The sequence below is a fragment of the Odontomachus brunneus genome, unplaced genomic scaffold (genome assembly GCF_010583005.1).
Source record: "Odontomachus brunneus isolate Ranch 3 - 2012 unplaced genomic scaffold, Obru_v1 Obru_scaffold_040, whole genome shotgun sequence".
In the NCBI taxonomy this organism is placed as follows: Eukaryota; Metazoa; Arthropoda; class Insecta; order Hymenoptera; family Formicidae; genus Odontomachus; species Odontomachus brunneus.
The window spans coordinates 1161824-1179000 of NW_022639490.1; the positions used below are offsets into that span (position 1 = coordinate 1161824).

Here is a 17177-nt window from a genome sequence, read left to right on the forward strand (position 1 = left end):
AATATATTATTAGTATTATTGTAAAAAAATTGCTTATTATTTTGCTAAATATTTTTCTCTCAGCATATATATAAATATAAAAATATATATATATAAAAATAGTAGCATATATATATAAAATATAATAAGCATAAATATAAATAGCACATATGAAACGGGATGATAATTGTTCTTCGTTCAATTACATAAAATACATTTTTGCAAGTAACTTATCTTAGTTTAACGTTATATAATCTTATTTGAAGATTAACATGTCAAAAATAAAAATATTTTCCAAACAAGAATATAAAGAACTTATACCGACATCCTGCCATAAATTATAATTATTATAAATTAAGGCAGGATGTCAGCATGTTCCTCACATAAAAGAGGACATTCTTGTTTGGAAAGTATTTTTATTTTTAACATGTCAATTTTCAAGTGAAATTATATAACGTTAAACAACACTTTTACCATGTAATATCTTCACTATAAAAATTCTCCCCGTGCATCTCGTTCGAGCGACATACGATAATACTTCCCTCATTATCGTTCGCGAGTCTCACTACGAGTCGTGCACATCGTAATCGGACGCGATTTAAAATGCGCCGATCAAGGGTGCAATCTGCACTCGAACGTTTTATAAGCTCCGGCGGGTATTTATTATACACGCGACTAACGACGTCATTATGCAGCTAGAATGCTCCGGAGCAGCGTCTAATGGATCCTGAATTTACCCTGAACGGAAGTGAACTGTAAAAATACGATGCTGTTCATCGTGAGCGCGCTTGTTCCAGGCCTTGACCTTGGTGAAAACGTGCGAGCCGGTTGCCGAGATGCGAGAATGCAGGGCGTCGAGGGATTGGTCTCTACTGGCGTTGCAAAATGTGCGCACGGGGAAGTCTCATTATCTGGTGATATGCCGATGTCCCGACACAAACATACTCGGTAAGCAGAGGACCGAATGTCGCTTCACGCGTTGGTTACACGACATTTTCCCGAAAACTAGATGGAAAAATATTGGTACCAACAAAAACCCCTAGGTAACACAATTTTAATTTTTGCGGATTAGTGACAGTTTGTTATTTGACACATACACACGCATATGACTCCACAAAATTCATGGACTTGCTACTTCAACAGTGTCACTAATCCGCAGAAATTAAAATTGTTGCTTAGAGGTTTTTGTGAGTACCACCATATTCCCATCTAGTTTTCGGGAAAATGTGTAACTCACGCGTTCAATGCCGCAATGACAGTCGCCGACATTATGGGCCGAATGTTCCAAGTTTTTAGTAAACCACCTGATACTTAATTATCTCTTCGTATACACACTCATTTTTTCAACCTTCGCATACACACTGGGTAGTTGCCACCCATGGCAATTTTCGAATAGCTGTATCTTTTAAAATATTTATGCTAAAATTCTGAAAAAATTCATGGATTAACTTTAATGTTTATAGAAAGTATTTACATACTTTTGGTAATCAAATTTAAGAAATTTCATATAAAAAAAATTATTATATTTCGCGATTTTAAAAAAAAAAGTGAGTTTTTGCAAAAAAATTTGTAACTTGTAATTTTTATTATTTTTAAATAAAAATTTAGCATTTTATTGTTGAAATGTTTGTCTTTAAGGAAAAAATTGTCTCGTAACTCATCTCTGGAAAAAGTATATTTTGAATATCAAAGTTTCATTATTTTCACTTCAGACGGTTGCCAGAAGCTAATTTACGCTTATTTTGCTAGCAGAGTAGAAAAAAGCATAGTTAAGATCCCAAACTACAATTAGATGACGACACTAGTTCCATTTATTACGGTACTTAAAAGATACAGAGCGCTGAATTTTAGTTATGGGTGGTAACCACCCAGTATGTATACGAAGGGTTAAATCATGTCTGTCTCTGTCCAATTTGAAGAAAAAACGAAGACAGATATATGATTTAATTGTCAGGTAGCTTACCAGGAAGTTGGCACAATCGGCCCTATGATATCAGCGCCCTATGATATTACATGGTAATGCCTTTGATATTATGTGGTCAGATAGATCGTCAAATTTATTATTTCTATAGTAATTTATATATTTCTATAGTAATTTATACAATTTTAGTATAATCCTACGAAAAAAAAGATCTGTTACATATTGACAAAACATAATTTGCTGTATTAGCCACTTTTTTATTGCAGGAGCCAATTTCCTTGCTATGATAACAAGAAAATCTGCTCCTGCAACAAAAAAAGTAGCTAAAGCAGTAAATTATGTTTAGTTGTCTATCTGTAGCAAATTTGCTACGTTAGCCACTTTTCTTGCTATAGGAGCAGATGTTATCATAGAAAGAAAATAGGTTCCTGCAGCAAAAAAGTAGCTAACACAGCGAATTATATTTAACTGTCCATATATAGCAAATTATTTTTTCCGTGCCAGCTTTACCAAAATCATTGTAAAAAGAAATATAATTGTAACGTAATTTTTACTACAATATTTTCTCTATGTATAATCAACGTGACAAACAATATGATGATTAACTCACGAGTGATAATAGCGCCTCGCGCAATGATAAAATTTAAAAAAGTTGCGTTTGACATTCAGCACACGATATGTTGGACGATGTGGCGTCCTTCAAAGCTCATGAATTTGTTAACGATTATCTTACGGAGGTCATGATCGTGACCGCGCGAAAGTAAAGCGTGACCACCTACTAAAAAGCATGTAACTGTCACTTTTGACGACTTGCATTATTCCGCAGAGGGGCCTATGAGTCACGATCAGCCGACTTATGCTAGTGTTCCGGGCATTCGCGTTTACGGAATGATGTGTGTGCAAGGAAACAGAAGAGGACGACCGTTGCGACATTCGCGTAGTATTCCAGGTATGTATCAGCCAGATGAAGTAATTACAATTTATCTGATAAGCCTTAGAACTCATCGTGAATTCTAAGGCCTGCACACTGAGAGAAAAAATATCTAAAAAACAAAACGTAGATATATCTGTTCGGTGGGTACTAATATTCACTCGAATCTAAATTATTTTATTTAAATAAAGTAAACAATTGCTTTCATGAGAAGCTAAAATTTTATGGAGAGAAATATATTTTCTTAAAAAATATAAAAACATTTCTCATATTAATATTATCAATATTATATTAGTATAAGTAAAAAATTGTATATTAATATTATTAAATAATATTAAAAATTTGTATAAAATTGTATATTAATATTTGTTATGTATTAATATTTGTATATTAATACATAACAAATATATATATGTGTATATTAAAAATTTGTTTACTTATACTAATTACAGTAGTATAAATAAACATATTATTAGTACCCACTGATAAATATTTTTTTCAATTCTTAGATATTTTGTCTCTCAACATATTATAGTTATCATTTGAAACTCTTATCTCATATGAGATACTCATATTTTTATTTGAGTGAGATCCAAATTTTTTAATTGAATTATGATATGTGATATATGACATTAATATGAATTTTTATCCCGACTCTGCGCGGCGTCGTGCCGCGCGCAAGAGTCGCATTATCGTTTTTATTTAATTATTCATTGTAAGCTCATATTTATTGCTCCTAGTTCTTACGCTAATGTATAATAATTTGCATTGTCGGTTAATTTAATGATACATACACGGTACATCGGTTAGCCGATTAATGATACGACAAAGGAGACAAACGTCTCTGCCGTCTCTAATAACGATATAACTAGCCGTTCGATCACGCGTGATTATAAAAAGAATATGAAGTATACTCGTTTGCGGAACGAGTGTGGATACTTTCTTTTTTTCTAATAAAGTTAGAAGCGTATCAGATTGTCACGATTGCGAGCCACTAGTTATTCACGAGCCTGCATTATAACCTATTGACAGAGGAGCCAAAATGCGCGAGACACATCCGACATCACAACTGCAACAAAAGAAGTAGGAAAAACACAGATATCTCTATTATATTTGTATCTATCAGACAACAATATAACGAAAGACTATTATTTATATTATGACTGAACTAACACGAAAACACCATCAGTTTGACATCTTTGTTAATAAATAATTCATGGAATTACTAACAAAATAAACTAACGTTTATATAAAACTTTGGTTTGTCAGCGACCAAAAAATAATAGAAAATAAAATAATTAATAAATATCAGTTATAGTCTTAAGGAGATATACTAGATAATGCCGATTATACCAGTAATTGTACTGAAAAAAGAATCATGCACAAAAAAAATTGGTATTCACATGAAACTAATATATTCAAATCAATAATTATTGTTTCATATATAAGCAACAATATATAATTTTGTTAGAAGAATTTTGAAGTCTCGAAAATATTATCATTTTATCTGGATATTATAACAACCTCATACAAGAAATACAGTACGATTACTTTGACGATAATAATCTCTTCCTCTGACACTTAAAAGCATCATGTTCTCAATCCAATATTTAGTGCTTTTCATTCGTGAAAATTATTTTTGAATAATAAGGATATATTTTTCTTTGTTGTGAATCACACATAAAATGCATTAATGTGTGTGAAAGTAACTTTGTTTAACGAATGTAATCTTATTTTAAGATTTACATGTCAAAACTAACTAAAAGTATTTTGATTTGAATATATTAGTTTCATGTGAATACCAATTTTTTTTTGTGCATGATTCTTTTTTCAGTACAATTACTAGTACAATCGGCATTATCTAATATATCTCATTAAGATTATAATTGATATTTTCCAGACAAGAAATTTTTTCTATGTGTCCTACCAAATAATACAGATTCAATGACTGAATGCTCATTAAATGATATTATAAATTGATATATTTTTCAACTCATTAAATGATATTATAAATTGGTATATTTTTCAACTCATTAAATGATACTATAAATTGGTATACTTTTCAACAAAAGGTTTATATTTCTTTTAGAAATATTAAGTACAAAAGTAACTTTGTTTAACGAATGTAATCTCATTTCAAGATTCACATGTCAAAACTAAATATATTTTTCAGATAAAAAATTTGTTCTGTGTCCTACCAAATAATACAAGATTCAATGACTAAATGCTCATCAAATTATATTATAAATATATAATATTTTTTTTTTTCAATAAAATTCCAAAGGTTTTTTTAGAAATATTAAATGCAAATATATTAATGTTTTCACAGCATTCAATCATTAGAACATATTCGATATTTACTTTATTGTCACTTTGGCTCTTGTCATAAATGATTACCAGATTATAAGCAGCTCGCAATCGCGATCATTTGCTGCACATGACATTCGTCGGGAAAAATGTGTTGAAACTATTTCGCGAGTGAATGTACACGGGTACCCCTATGAGTTCCCAAAATCTGTCACACCTCTATTCTCTCATCAGATTTATATTGCGAAATTCAACGATGTCAAGTACGTTAACTGTGCGCAAAGGCACAGACAGTCGACTGTCCAATTTAAACTCGTCCAATCGAGACGACAAATACGACATGATAACGACTCGCGAGTAAGAAATATCGATGTAGAACACTCAGTTAAACGTCTTACCGTGAACAGATCGAGGACGATACATCCCTCAATGTCGCAAGGGCGATGCGATGATTTCGAATCCGAATGTCGTGGACGCGCGCGAATGTAACGCGATATTACACGATAAATTGTGTCGCCGCGAACGCGCCAAGAACTCGACCGTTAATGAAATATGGCGGCTACATGAGAAACACATAAAGACTAGAGACGAACGCGGTGGGTCCAAAATGATCGCTATCTATCGATCTATCGATAGATCGATAGGTCGACAGTTATTAAAGGCTTTCAGCTAACCGCACCTATTACTGGTTTTTCCTATCTATAAAAACTTCTTCTTCTTGTTCTTATTATTATTTTACTTGGACACAGACTTATCTCTATTGTCTTTTCATCTAAGGAATTCGTACTGATGTACGAATTCCAAAAAAATCAGAACGTGTTCGAACATGTCTTAATGTAACGATAATAGTAAATAAACACATCTATCTATAAAAACTTGCCAAGTTTAATTATCAGTCTAAGGCCGGTATTCATAGTCAGATTTTATATTTATGACCGTCTTAAGTTTATCTTCAGATGATGTACGGATCATTTTTCATTGGCTACGGAGTATCTGAAAATGAACTTAAAACAGTTTTAAATATAAAACCCAACTATGAATACTTTTAAGGAGGTTGTGAAAATACGGCACTCAGTGCCGTATTTTCAGTGACGTATTAAGGAAACTCATTCATTATTTGCTATTTATCGAACAAAAAAATCACGTTTCTATACATTTATTGTATTATCTAGATAATAAATATTAATTTCAAATAAAGATTATATACACATTATATAATCAGATTATATATAGAGTAAGCGAACCTATTTCGGAACAGCACCTATTTCGAAACACTTTAATTTTTTTCCTGTATTAGGTATCAAAAAATATCAAATTTTTATGAAACAAAAAATAAGTTCTTTGTTACAAACATGAAAATCTGACTTATTTGACAGTTAATATAGGAAAAAATTAAAGTGTTTCGAAATAGGTGCTGTTCCGAAATAAGTTCGCTTATTCTAGATATATACACATACACACACATATACACAATATTATAAATACGAAAAATAAAAATGTTTTAATTTTTCTTATTAATGCTTTAGTTTATCTAATAGAGATGCATAAGTACTAAAAAAAGGTATACAAATATTTAAATGAGTATATGTGTATATGTATATCAAGTATTGCTATAAATAAAAAATTTTCCATTGCTATATTTTTCAAACAAAACGACCAATAATAATTCTGAAACTTGTGCAATGTCAGTATATTAATCTTTAATATCATAGTAATTTTTCATTAAAATTCATTAAAAGAAATTAAAAATAGCACGCTAATTCCGAACACGTATAAAAGTGCTAACTTTAGTTTCAAATATCTCAATTCTATATAAATATATTTTTCTAATTGCACGACAGCAGTTAGCCAATATTTTAATTTATATGTGATGGCAAGTTTCAATGAATTCTTAGTAAATTTTCATTTTTCCGTACAATCTCCTTAAACGGCCTTTAATTAAATTTGCCAAGTTCAGTTGTTTATTAAACGATCTTTGATTTCTTTCGCTCATATCAATCGTAAATTAAACGGTCTTTAATTGAATTTGTTAAAATCAAAGGTCAATTAAACATTCTTCGATTGATTTTATTCGAATCAATCAATCAATTGAGGCATATTTGTTCGAGGCAATTATTAAGTAGAGAAAAATTCAATTGATATTTTTACTTAACTTTCAAAAATTTGTCACAAATCGATCTATCGAGTGGTAAGACATCCGTAGGACTGAGCGTATGTACTTTCATGCTTACGACTGTGTAATCGAAATAAATATTTAAGATGTAACTCTTTGCGTATAATCATAATTTATGAAATAAATTTCTGGTAAAATGTATCGCCTGATATTGATTAATTGTAGTTGAAAGTAGTGTTGGGAGCAGCAATCGATTAAAATGTTGCTCGAATAAAATAATCGGTAGATCAATAATCAAAATAAATCAGCAGTCATATATGCAATTATGAACAATGTAACTGATTGACGAAATTAATTATTAATCAGCGTATTGCACTTCAATCAAATCAAAGCTTGATTAATAATTAATTTTATCAATCGACTAAGTTATTCGTGATTTTATGATATGTGACAATTGATTAATTTTGATGACCGATCTGTCGATTATCTCAGTCAACTAACATTTTAGCCAATTAATCCCGAACACTGACTGTAAGGATAGAGACACACGACTACAATCACGTAATTCACAAAAAAACTTCTTAAAAAACGAAACTTATAAGCGTGCTGTTATTGTAGCTGCTTATATCTCACGTTACTTCTCTGTCAATCGATCAATAGGATAAGATTCGATCTGATGTCCTCTCCAGTTGTTACGATTTTATCGAACGGTAGTACATTAAATATGATAGATATGTGAACGTGCATTACTCACCGAGCACGTCGGAGTTGACTAAAACGTTGCAGCTGTACATCGGCGTCACCAATCGTGGACGTCGCAGACTGAAGATCCGTCTACACGCTTCCTTAAATGTTGACATTATTTGGCCGCTCAATTGTCCTCGGCTCTGAACACCGTAATCCCTGCAAACATACGCATGCTTCAATGTCGTGAATTTTATATACGTATAACGTGAATAACGTCAATTAACATCAAATGTCACGGCGCGGTCAGCTCTGACCTCCTTGCTTACTTCGTTCCGGCATGATAATATATATATATATAAATATATATACCGTTATCACTATGTTATTTAAAGCTCAGCACGAAACGTCGTCACACACGATGGCCGCATCGACTTTCTTAAGAATATAGTTGCGAAATTTTATTTATATTTCAGTTGTAACGATAAAATGATAAAGATTAATAAATAAACCATCACAACGTTCTGATATCAACCTTTCTTGGAAATGAAACTTGTTATCACGTTATCGTGTTCTTCTAATACTTTTGCTATCGTGCAAGACGCAATACAGTTCGATTACCCTTTTCTAGTGTTGCAGTTTTAATTAACAGCAGCACATATGTACTATTTGCGACAGTACTCCTTAAGGGAGATAAACACTGAAAAAAGCTCTTTTTAGCGAATTTTTTGTGACGTCTATAAAGCAGATAGATAAATAAATATTTCTGCATTGAATTAGTCATCTTTTAAACTGTTGAAAAATATTTTTCTATTTCATAAAATTTTGGTAAATAAAATGTGTCTGTAGTAGACTCTGCAAGCTCCATCGAACCTGGAGTTCTTAAGTCATCTAAAATAAAAAAACTTAACATTTTTTTTAAAGTGTATGAATGTAGTTTCAGTTAAGCGTACAGATTTTTTTACGATTGAAATTTCCTCAAAAAAACGGTACTTTTTTTGGACGATTTTCGAACATTTTTTTAAACGTACGCTATTTTGCGAATAATTAAAATATTAAAATTTGCGTACGCTTAACTCTGAAACTACATTCATATACTTTAAGAAAATCTTGGGTTTTTTTATTTCAGACGATTTTTAAGGACTCCAGGTGCAGGGCCGATGAAGCTTGCAGAGCCTACTACAGACACATTTTACACCAAAATAAAAATATATTTTATGAAATAGAAATATTTTTCAACAGTTCAAAAGATGACTAATTCAATGCAAAAACATTTATTTATCTACCTACTATATGGGCGTCACAAAAAATTCGCTAAAATGAGCTATTTTTTTCGGCCGTCACAGTGTTTATCTCCCTTAATCAAAGATTAATCCAAGACACGTTGCTTTACACAACGATCGAAGTAGTGAAAGATATTCTATAAGTATCGATGTCTACATACCCAAAATCATTACAAATTTTCCACTTCTTTACAATAAAGCACACACCCATCATAGACTCCTCACATAAAGGACCAGCCAGTGTAGCGAGTTGAAATCCATTGATAACGCTATTGTCGTATCTGAAATAATTGCACAATCGTGTTAATGTCGATTGTTACAACAGAACGAGAAGCTTTTGCGTTAAACGATATAGAAATAAATACTCACATCGCTCGGAGATCAGTATTCACTACTTGTTGGTCCCAAAACTTCTTCTGCTTGTAATCGGTCGCGTTCAACAGGATGTTAGGCCCGCACTTGCGAGGGCCGAACGACCAGATTTGATCGAATTCGTCCTTCCATCCCGCCTCGAAGAAGGCTGCCTCCAATTCGTTCTTGAACACCGTCATCTCCTTCTGCTGCTTATCGGACATGGACGCTTCGTTGAACTGATTCTCGGTGGGCAGAGCCTTGTGTACGCCGTTTTCCTTCGCGTGCTTGTTGCAGTGGCTGTCTGACAACTTGATCAAAGCCGCGTTTTTCTCCAGCAGCTTTGTGATGTTGTCCGGAAGCGGCCTCGCGTCTATCTCAAAATAACACTGCCTATTCGACGTCCAACTCTCCAGGCTGACCTCCTCAGTCTTCCACTCGATCGCCTCGTTCACCATGTCGAGCTTCGGTGGCGGCACGATGGTCTCGCGGAGAGGCACGATCGGCTCCGACACGTTAACGTCGATTTTCGCGTATCGCATGTTGAGATCCTCCAGACACTTCTCCAGATGAACCTCACCGGCGGTACTCAGGACTACCTCGCCGGTCTCCTGGATGTGAACGACGGCGCAGGCGTCCGCCTGGTTTAGCAGTTTCAGGCCGTTGATGAGCTTCGGCAAGTCCTTGGGCTGTTTCGGTTCCAGAGCCACCCTCAGGATGGGAACAGCGAGGGAAGTTAATTCCGTGAACGAGGGACATGCGATCGTCGTGGAAAGAGTCGCAGTCTTCAGTACGTGCTCCTCTAAGCCGCCGATCCCGAAGACATTGCCCGCCGGCACTTGATCCACTGCAAGGAGCTCCCTCCCCATGAGAAGGTATAATCTGTCTATAGTGACCTTTGTGATGTGACTGCCGGGTTTCAAGTCCCTCAGTACCAGAGATGGATCCACCTGTTCGCCCGCTTTCTCGCGCTCCAGAGCGACCGCAGGGTTGTGCTTCGGTCCTAAGACAAAGACTTCATCTCCGACCTTGATCGTTCCCGAATATACCCTGGCGAAAGCCATCAGTACATTGTCCGGCTTCTCGTCGGCGAGATCTTCGTGCTTCACGTCGTTGTTGTTCGTGGTGGTCTCCTGTGCGCTCTCCAGCTCATTCGTCGCGAAGCCCTGCAGCATTTTCTCCGCGTGCTTCTGCCGTGCAATTTCCTTCCTGTGCGCCAGCTCTTCTGCTGTCAAGGGCTTTGGCTTGTTCTCAGGCAACATGTCCATGTCCACGGGGAACATCTTCGACACGAATATAATGGTGGGTGCTTTCGGCGACGAGTCGCACGCCAAGAACGTCGACTTGAGCTGCTGCGTCAGATGAGGAAGAGTGCGAAAGTCGTTGTTACCGCTTAGCAGTCGCTCAATCTTCTCGCTGCTTAGATTGTGGGGCGCCGGCACTTGCTCGCACACCATGTCGATGCAGGCTCGCGCCAGAGGCAGCCACTGCGAGCAGATGGCCTGCAGTTGCGCCTTCGGATCCGTGTGCCTCAAGTCCCGCGTGGTCAGCTTGACATCCAGCTTCTCCGCCATGTGCGACAATTTGCTCTTGTCCTTTCGTATCACCAGCGTGTCGTACAGCACCCAGATATTGTCTAAAATGAGTTGCACGAAAAGCGGTTTCTTCGCCTTCTCCTGGGCTCCCTTCATGATCCTTTTCGTTTTGTTATTTATATAAAAATCTCCCCACAGTGTCTTACATAAGACCTTCTCGCTGAATCCCAATTTCTTCGCGTAGATCTTGGCAAACTCCTTTATGCTGAATCCCCAGCCGTCGTACGCGCTGGTGAAAAGAACGTTGCCCTGTTCTGGAGAGAAGTACAGGCTGGAATCGTCGATCTCCTCCAACCCTGACTGCCAGTCAGTCAGGTTCCTCTTGTTCGTCTTGCTCGCGGTTGGGATCGTCTCCTGTCGCTCCTCACGCTCCATTATGTCGCTGGCGAATATCTCGCCCATAACTGCATTCACCTGCTCAAGAATCTGCATCAGACGGATATAGGCGTCCAACGGGCACAGCTTCATCTCCGTGATCAATCTGTCGATCTTGTTGAGTATCAAGATGGGCTTTAGGCCCTCCATGTAAGATACAGACAGGACACTACGTGTCTGGGAACATACGCCTTCCACTACGTCAACCACGATGAATGCACCATCAGAGAGTCTTACAGCTGTGGAAACCTCAGATGAAAAGTCTACGTGGCCTGGACAGTCGATTAAATTCACCACATACTCCAACTCCTTGTATATATGATACAGCGTTATGGAACTGGACTTCATCGTAATGCCACGCAGCTGCTCATCTGGTCTGCTGTCCAAGTAACGAAGCTTGCCAGCCAGTTTGGTCGAGATAATGCCATTGCTCGCGACTAGAGAATCTGCCAGAGTAGTCTTCCCATGGTCTACATGTGCCAGTATACATATGTTCCTGATGTGCGCTACATTACTTTGTATCGCACTCAGTTTCTCTATACCGATGTGACGCATTGTTGATACCTGCAAGTACAACAGAATAATGTCAGTATAATGTGTATATGTGTGTGGAATTATATAATTGTATATTATATACAAACCGTTTATATTATATAATATATAAGATCAAGATTGCACAAGGGATGGCAATCGTGTAACCAGCTCTACGTACAAACGTACAATCGAACACGTGTAAAAAAATAAATTACAATCGAATCGATCACAGTCACGCGTGTGCGGTCGCAGTAAACACTATATCACTCGATTCTGTCTCCAAAGTGCGTAAAGTACGTTGAACATGAGGACGTACGGCAGGTAACACTGAGTCGTTCTCGCCGGTGCGCGGTACATGCCAGCGGACATCGAGAGCACGTGTGAGATCTCCCCTCTTTTCGGTGTGTGCCTCGAGACGCGATACGCTGGGCCCGCGGTCGAGGAAAATGTGATTGACGTGCTTGTAAACTTGGATGAGGTGAGGTTAGGTTAGGCTAAGCGCATCAACGTGTACCTCCGTCGGGCACTTTGCGGTGTCGCGTCGCGTATCGCTACGTCACCGAGACACCTCAAGGAACTTCTCAATCGCACCGCGACGTGATTCACACGTGTGATTCACACGATGCGGGCCAGACTTATCACTCAATCATACACACCACGAATACGTATTTCACAACCTGTCCATGCACGAGCGCGTAGCAACTGAGTGGCGAGGAGCTGCCGCGTAGCACCTATATATAGGCTTACTCCCCACTGCCCGCCGGTCTGCCGGCGCGCATGCGTCAACCATCCTACGTGACCATACATAAGCGCGATCCGTTAAACGCTACAAACGCTTCGGCATTAGATCAAAATTATTGTTTTACTTTGAAAAACCGATCATAGTTGATTATTCTTCCCGTATTTATAGTTGGTCAATTTCTTACTCTTACTTCCTACTTCTTACTGCTTGCTTCCAATGTAGACGTCCCTTAAGGACACAGCAAACATGACGTCAAATAACGTCTTTATATTAATGACATTTTAATGACGCACTTATAACTTCTTTATAATTTTATATATTTTATTAATGACGTCTTCGACAACAATAATACGTCGATGATAAAGAATGCGCCAAGCGAGTGATGGAAAAATTAATGTCCGATCACGTTGGACAATTTTTCAGTTGGCAGGGAAATGTTGGAAAAAAAGATCCGTTTAAAAATACTATTATGATGGAGGCTGTAAGACGTGTCTTTTATCCCTTGTCCACAACCTTGCTTTAATCTTTAAGCCGTAAGAAATTGATTAACCATAGTCAATTATTTAAAAAATAATCAACTATGGTTGGTCAATATCTTACGACTTAAAGATTAAAGCAAGTTTATGGACAAGGGGTTACTTCTGATTGTTATATTTAAAAAATGTTTATGCTACAAATATTTTGTTTTTTATAGGACATGTTTTCTAAGAATATTTTACAAACGTTTGTCAAACTTTTTACGATAATCGGTAAGCAAATATTTGACTGGGTAAACATTTGTAAGTTTTACGAACGTTAAGACGAACGTTCCTCAAACATTTTACTTTCCTGAAAGATCCTTATAAGTAAGAAAATATGTTATTTTATAAATATGAAAATATGTTATTTTGTAAGTAAGAAAATATGTTATTTTGTAAGTTTTAACTTATTTGTGTAATTGTATAATTTGTAAATAAATAAATATTGTTTATATAAACATTTATTCATATACATCTTTGCACTTGCTCATATAATACCACCGGGATTTGTACCATTACAATATCACCAACATACAAACGTAAACACAAATATTTTAAGCATTATTGCACATACTAAGGACTTTGCTGAGTCAAAAGTTGTATAAAAAATTAGATTATATTTTATAACTAATCCAATGTGCCTATTTCAAACATAGAACTGTATTGTATGCACCTTACACTGCAAAGTACTTTGCACTGTTCGCTTCATAGTTGGGTCGGCTTGCTGGTCTTCTCTTAAACATGTGTGCTTTTCAACAAGAAGTTCAACTCTGGGATTAAAAATCTTATTATTATTAAAACCCTCATACTGCATTACCTCCTGTGGAGTTTTAACATACCTATGATCAGCATTGGTTATATCGGTTGCAAGAGTCTCGAAATAAGTCTTAGCCTTAGCATCAGTTAGCTCCTACTCTGACATCATCGAGATCAGCTTGTCTCTGTAGTCCTCATCATCAGTTCTCCTTGCTGCTTTTGTAGCTATGTATTGTAACTCTGGGTCTGGTCATAGTTTTGTCCTAGTTCTGGTAGTTACTACATTGCATAAAACAGTCTTCAGAAATTGTATGAGATCTTCTAGTTCTTCCTCTGACAGTCTATGTGGATCTACAGTTGCAGTCTCAGTAAGAAGAGGAGACTGTCTCTCAATGCCAATTGTAGGATCCCAGGAAGTGAATGGAACCTTTATTCTCTTTCTCGGCGATTCTTCAGGAATGACATGGATACTAGGTGTTTCACATTTCAGACATTTATCCATAGTTCTATGAGGGCAGTGTGTGAATTCGGATGGCGTTGCTAAGATTTCCCAAGAGTCAGCTTGGATCTGGGATGCTATTCTGTACATGCGTACCGACAACTGTCAGATCGGTAGACGTCGTTGCGCAGCTTTTTTATACCATAGAAAAGCTGCGCAACGACGTCTACCGATCCGACAGTTGTCGGTACGCATGTACAGAATAGCACCCCTGTGCTGGGATTCTGTAACTTGTTATTGAAGTTAACGACAGTTTCGTTATCGTTGCGCAGCTTTTCTACTGTATACAAAAGCTGCGCAACGATAACGAAACTGTCGTTAACTCCAATAACGAATTAAAAAATAGCGCTATTGGGAATTCTTTTTAGATCTAATTGGGTAAGGGTCAGTTTGTGTTAATTTGTTCACGACTATGATTTTCATAAAAAGAGAAAAGAGTTAAAGTTCGTTGTACAATTGTTCTCTTTGTAGGTACAAAATGTGTGCTCATCAATGTGGATGTGTGCTGCTCCGTCGAAATCGCTCTTCGTGACGAATCGATTTTTCTGCAAACTGAATTCTTCGACTCTAAGGCTAAGGCTCTCTCTTTCTCTTTTTAGATCAGGCCCTAATTTTTGACTTTTTTACTACTTCCTATGTCAGTAAGATATATCAAGATCTCGGAAAACGCAGAAACACGTTACAAATCAATCACGGTCGTAACGTGTTTAAACTTCAAACACATCTTAACATAACGGCGGTTAGGCGGGAATTTCAGGCTAAAGCTATTGGTTGCGTTCAGCAGAGAAAGCTGCTTTGCAACGTTGTAAAATTCGTGAATCAAAGGCGTTTTTCGTTTCGTGACTATGGTAGCGTTTGGTTGGTTAGTTTGATCCACTTAACGCTCGCAACACCTCGAGCAACAAAGATAGAATGACACTCGCAGCGTTGCGAGCGTTAAGAGTGCGTTCAAATGAAAATTTTACAATTCTCGATGTTGATAGGTTAGAATGTTTTCCGTTTTTCTTCCGTTCCAGTTCTTCATAACAGTTCTGTGTCATGTGAAATCTACCTATCAAACAACAGAACGGAATAAAAACGGAATTACTCTGATTGGTTGATCCCCACTATATCTCTTCTGTAACTGTTCCGTCACGCTATTTCTTTCTCCATCTGAACGCACCCTAATGGTCATTTTCACCATCTCCGGTTACCTTAACCGGCTAGTTATTCCGTTGGAACTGACCAATCGCACTTGTCATTTAACAAGATTAATTAATCACCGTGCACATTTAACCAGTAGTTAAGGTAACCGGAGACGGTGAAAATGGCCCTAAGTGAACCAAACTAATCAACCAAACGCTACCGTGGTCACGAAACGAAAAAACGCCTCTAATTGGAGCATGCACTTAATTTTGATTGAATCCAAGAGCATACTCCAATTAGATTCACGAATTTTATAACAGTTGCAAAGCAGCTGTCTCTGCTGAACGCAGCCAATATTACATGTGTCGTACGACAAGTTTGTCGGCCGCTCTAATTGGCTATCGGATAATGAATTTCTGGGATATTTGGAAAAAAATTAAGGACTTCAGGGCTGCGTTCGGAAACGTCACCCAAGTTATCCGTTACGTTGGAGTAAGCGAGATACAAGAGTGATATAAAAAGAGAGGAAGAGTACTCGAGTGACGTTTCCGAACACAGCTGTCTAGGAGAATTCTATCCATCAGCCAATCGACACGTCCGACCATACTTATCGTACGACGCATGTAATATTAGTCCCGATCTACAATAGGTGTAGTAAACTTTAAGCCGTAAAAAATTAACTAATCATGATTAATTATTCTTCTATAATTCGACTATGATTGATTAATTTCTTAAAGCTTAAAGCTTAAAACTTATTACACCTATTGTAGATCGAGACTATTCCTAAAAAGTAAAGCGGGAAGCACACACTCTTGCATAAAGGTATAATGCATAACGCATATGGAAATTAATTAATCAGATTTTTTCATTTCCCTCCTCAGGATGGAAATGTAGGACTCTGATTGGTTGATTTCCTTAGGTGTTATCTATTATGCGTTATACAAAAATCTATGTTCAAGTTCTAAAAGTGTCGATGCAGCTTTTTTATCTATTATATCTACACAACACACGTAATGATAATAACATTTTTGTTAAAAATTACAGTCAGCCTGCTGAAGTGGGCGATTACGAGCGTTATTTTATCCTTGTTTAAGATCAAGTGAGAAATAAGGATAGAATAACGCTCGCAGCGACACGATTGTCAAGTGAAATCTACCTCTGATATTCTCGTTTCAGGGACGAAATCAGACAGAATTATGAAAACTTTGTTTCTGTCTTTCATGTGTTCGATGTTGCTTCTTATAGCAGAAGCCGGTTTACCTATTTATATACGTCCATGAGGTCCATGAAGTTATTTATAGTTTTATTTTGTTGTGTATTATATTTTCATTATGGTACAGAATTGTTGTGTGACAAACTGTAAAAATGTTTGGAGACGACACAGCAGCATAGCATATCATACGTAAGTTATATATATATATATATATATATATATATATATATATATATATATATATATATATA

General features: G+C 36.5%; 2 protein-coding genes and 1 long non-coding RNA gene across 5 annotated transcripts in view; 1 reads left to right on the top strand and 2 right to left on the bottom strand.

The window, feature by feature from the left end:
* The window catches only part of LOC116844309 (elongation factor-like GTPase 1), a 94907-nt gene extending 82137 nt beyond the window's left edge, over positions 1–12770 (bottom strand). Inside the window, exons 1-4 of one of the 2 annotated variants that reach the window (XM_032815696.1) lie at positions 12181–12770; positions 9588–12103; positions 9380–9499; positions 8006–8154 (exon numbers count right to left, since the gene is read on the bottom strand). In XM_032815696.1, the coding sequence (XP_032671587.1) occupies positions 8006–8154; positions 9380–9499; positions 9588–12094 (2776 nt within the window). In that variant the 5' untranslated portion in view covers positions 12095–12103; positions 12181–12770. Of the gene's footprint in view, positions 1–8005; positions 8155–9379; positions 9500–9587; positions 12104–12180 lie in introns of those variants that run through there. The other variant, XM_032815697.1, reaches the window with a different exon arrangement.
* Positions 12771–13776: 1006 nt separating this feature from the next.
* LOC116844268 lies at positions 13777–14736 on the bottom strand. Its single transcript, XR_004378057.1, has 2 exons — positions 14173–14736; positions 13777–14103 (listed from the first exon to the last, which is right to left on the bottom strand). It is a non-coding gene; the product is annotated as an uncharacterized LOC116844268 (long non-coding RNA).
* Positions 14737–16582: 1846 nt separating this feature from the next.
* Positions 16583–17177, top strand: part of LOC116844267 (THAP domain-containing protein 1-like) — a 2259-nt gene continuing 1664 nt past the window's right edge. Inside the window, exons 1-2 of one of the 2 annotated variants that reach the window (XM_032815563.1) lie at positions 16583–16723; positions 16890–17115. In XM_032815563.1, the coding sequence (XP_032671454.1) occupies positions 17045–17115 (71 nt within the window). In that variant the 5' untranslated portion in view covers positions 16583–16723; positions 16890–17044. Of the gene's footprint in view, positions 16724–16837; positions 17116–17177 lie in introns of those variants that run through there. The other variant, XM_032815562.1, reaches the window with a different exon arrangement.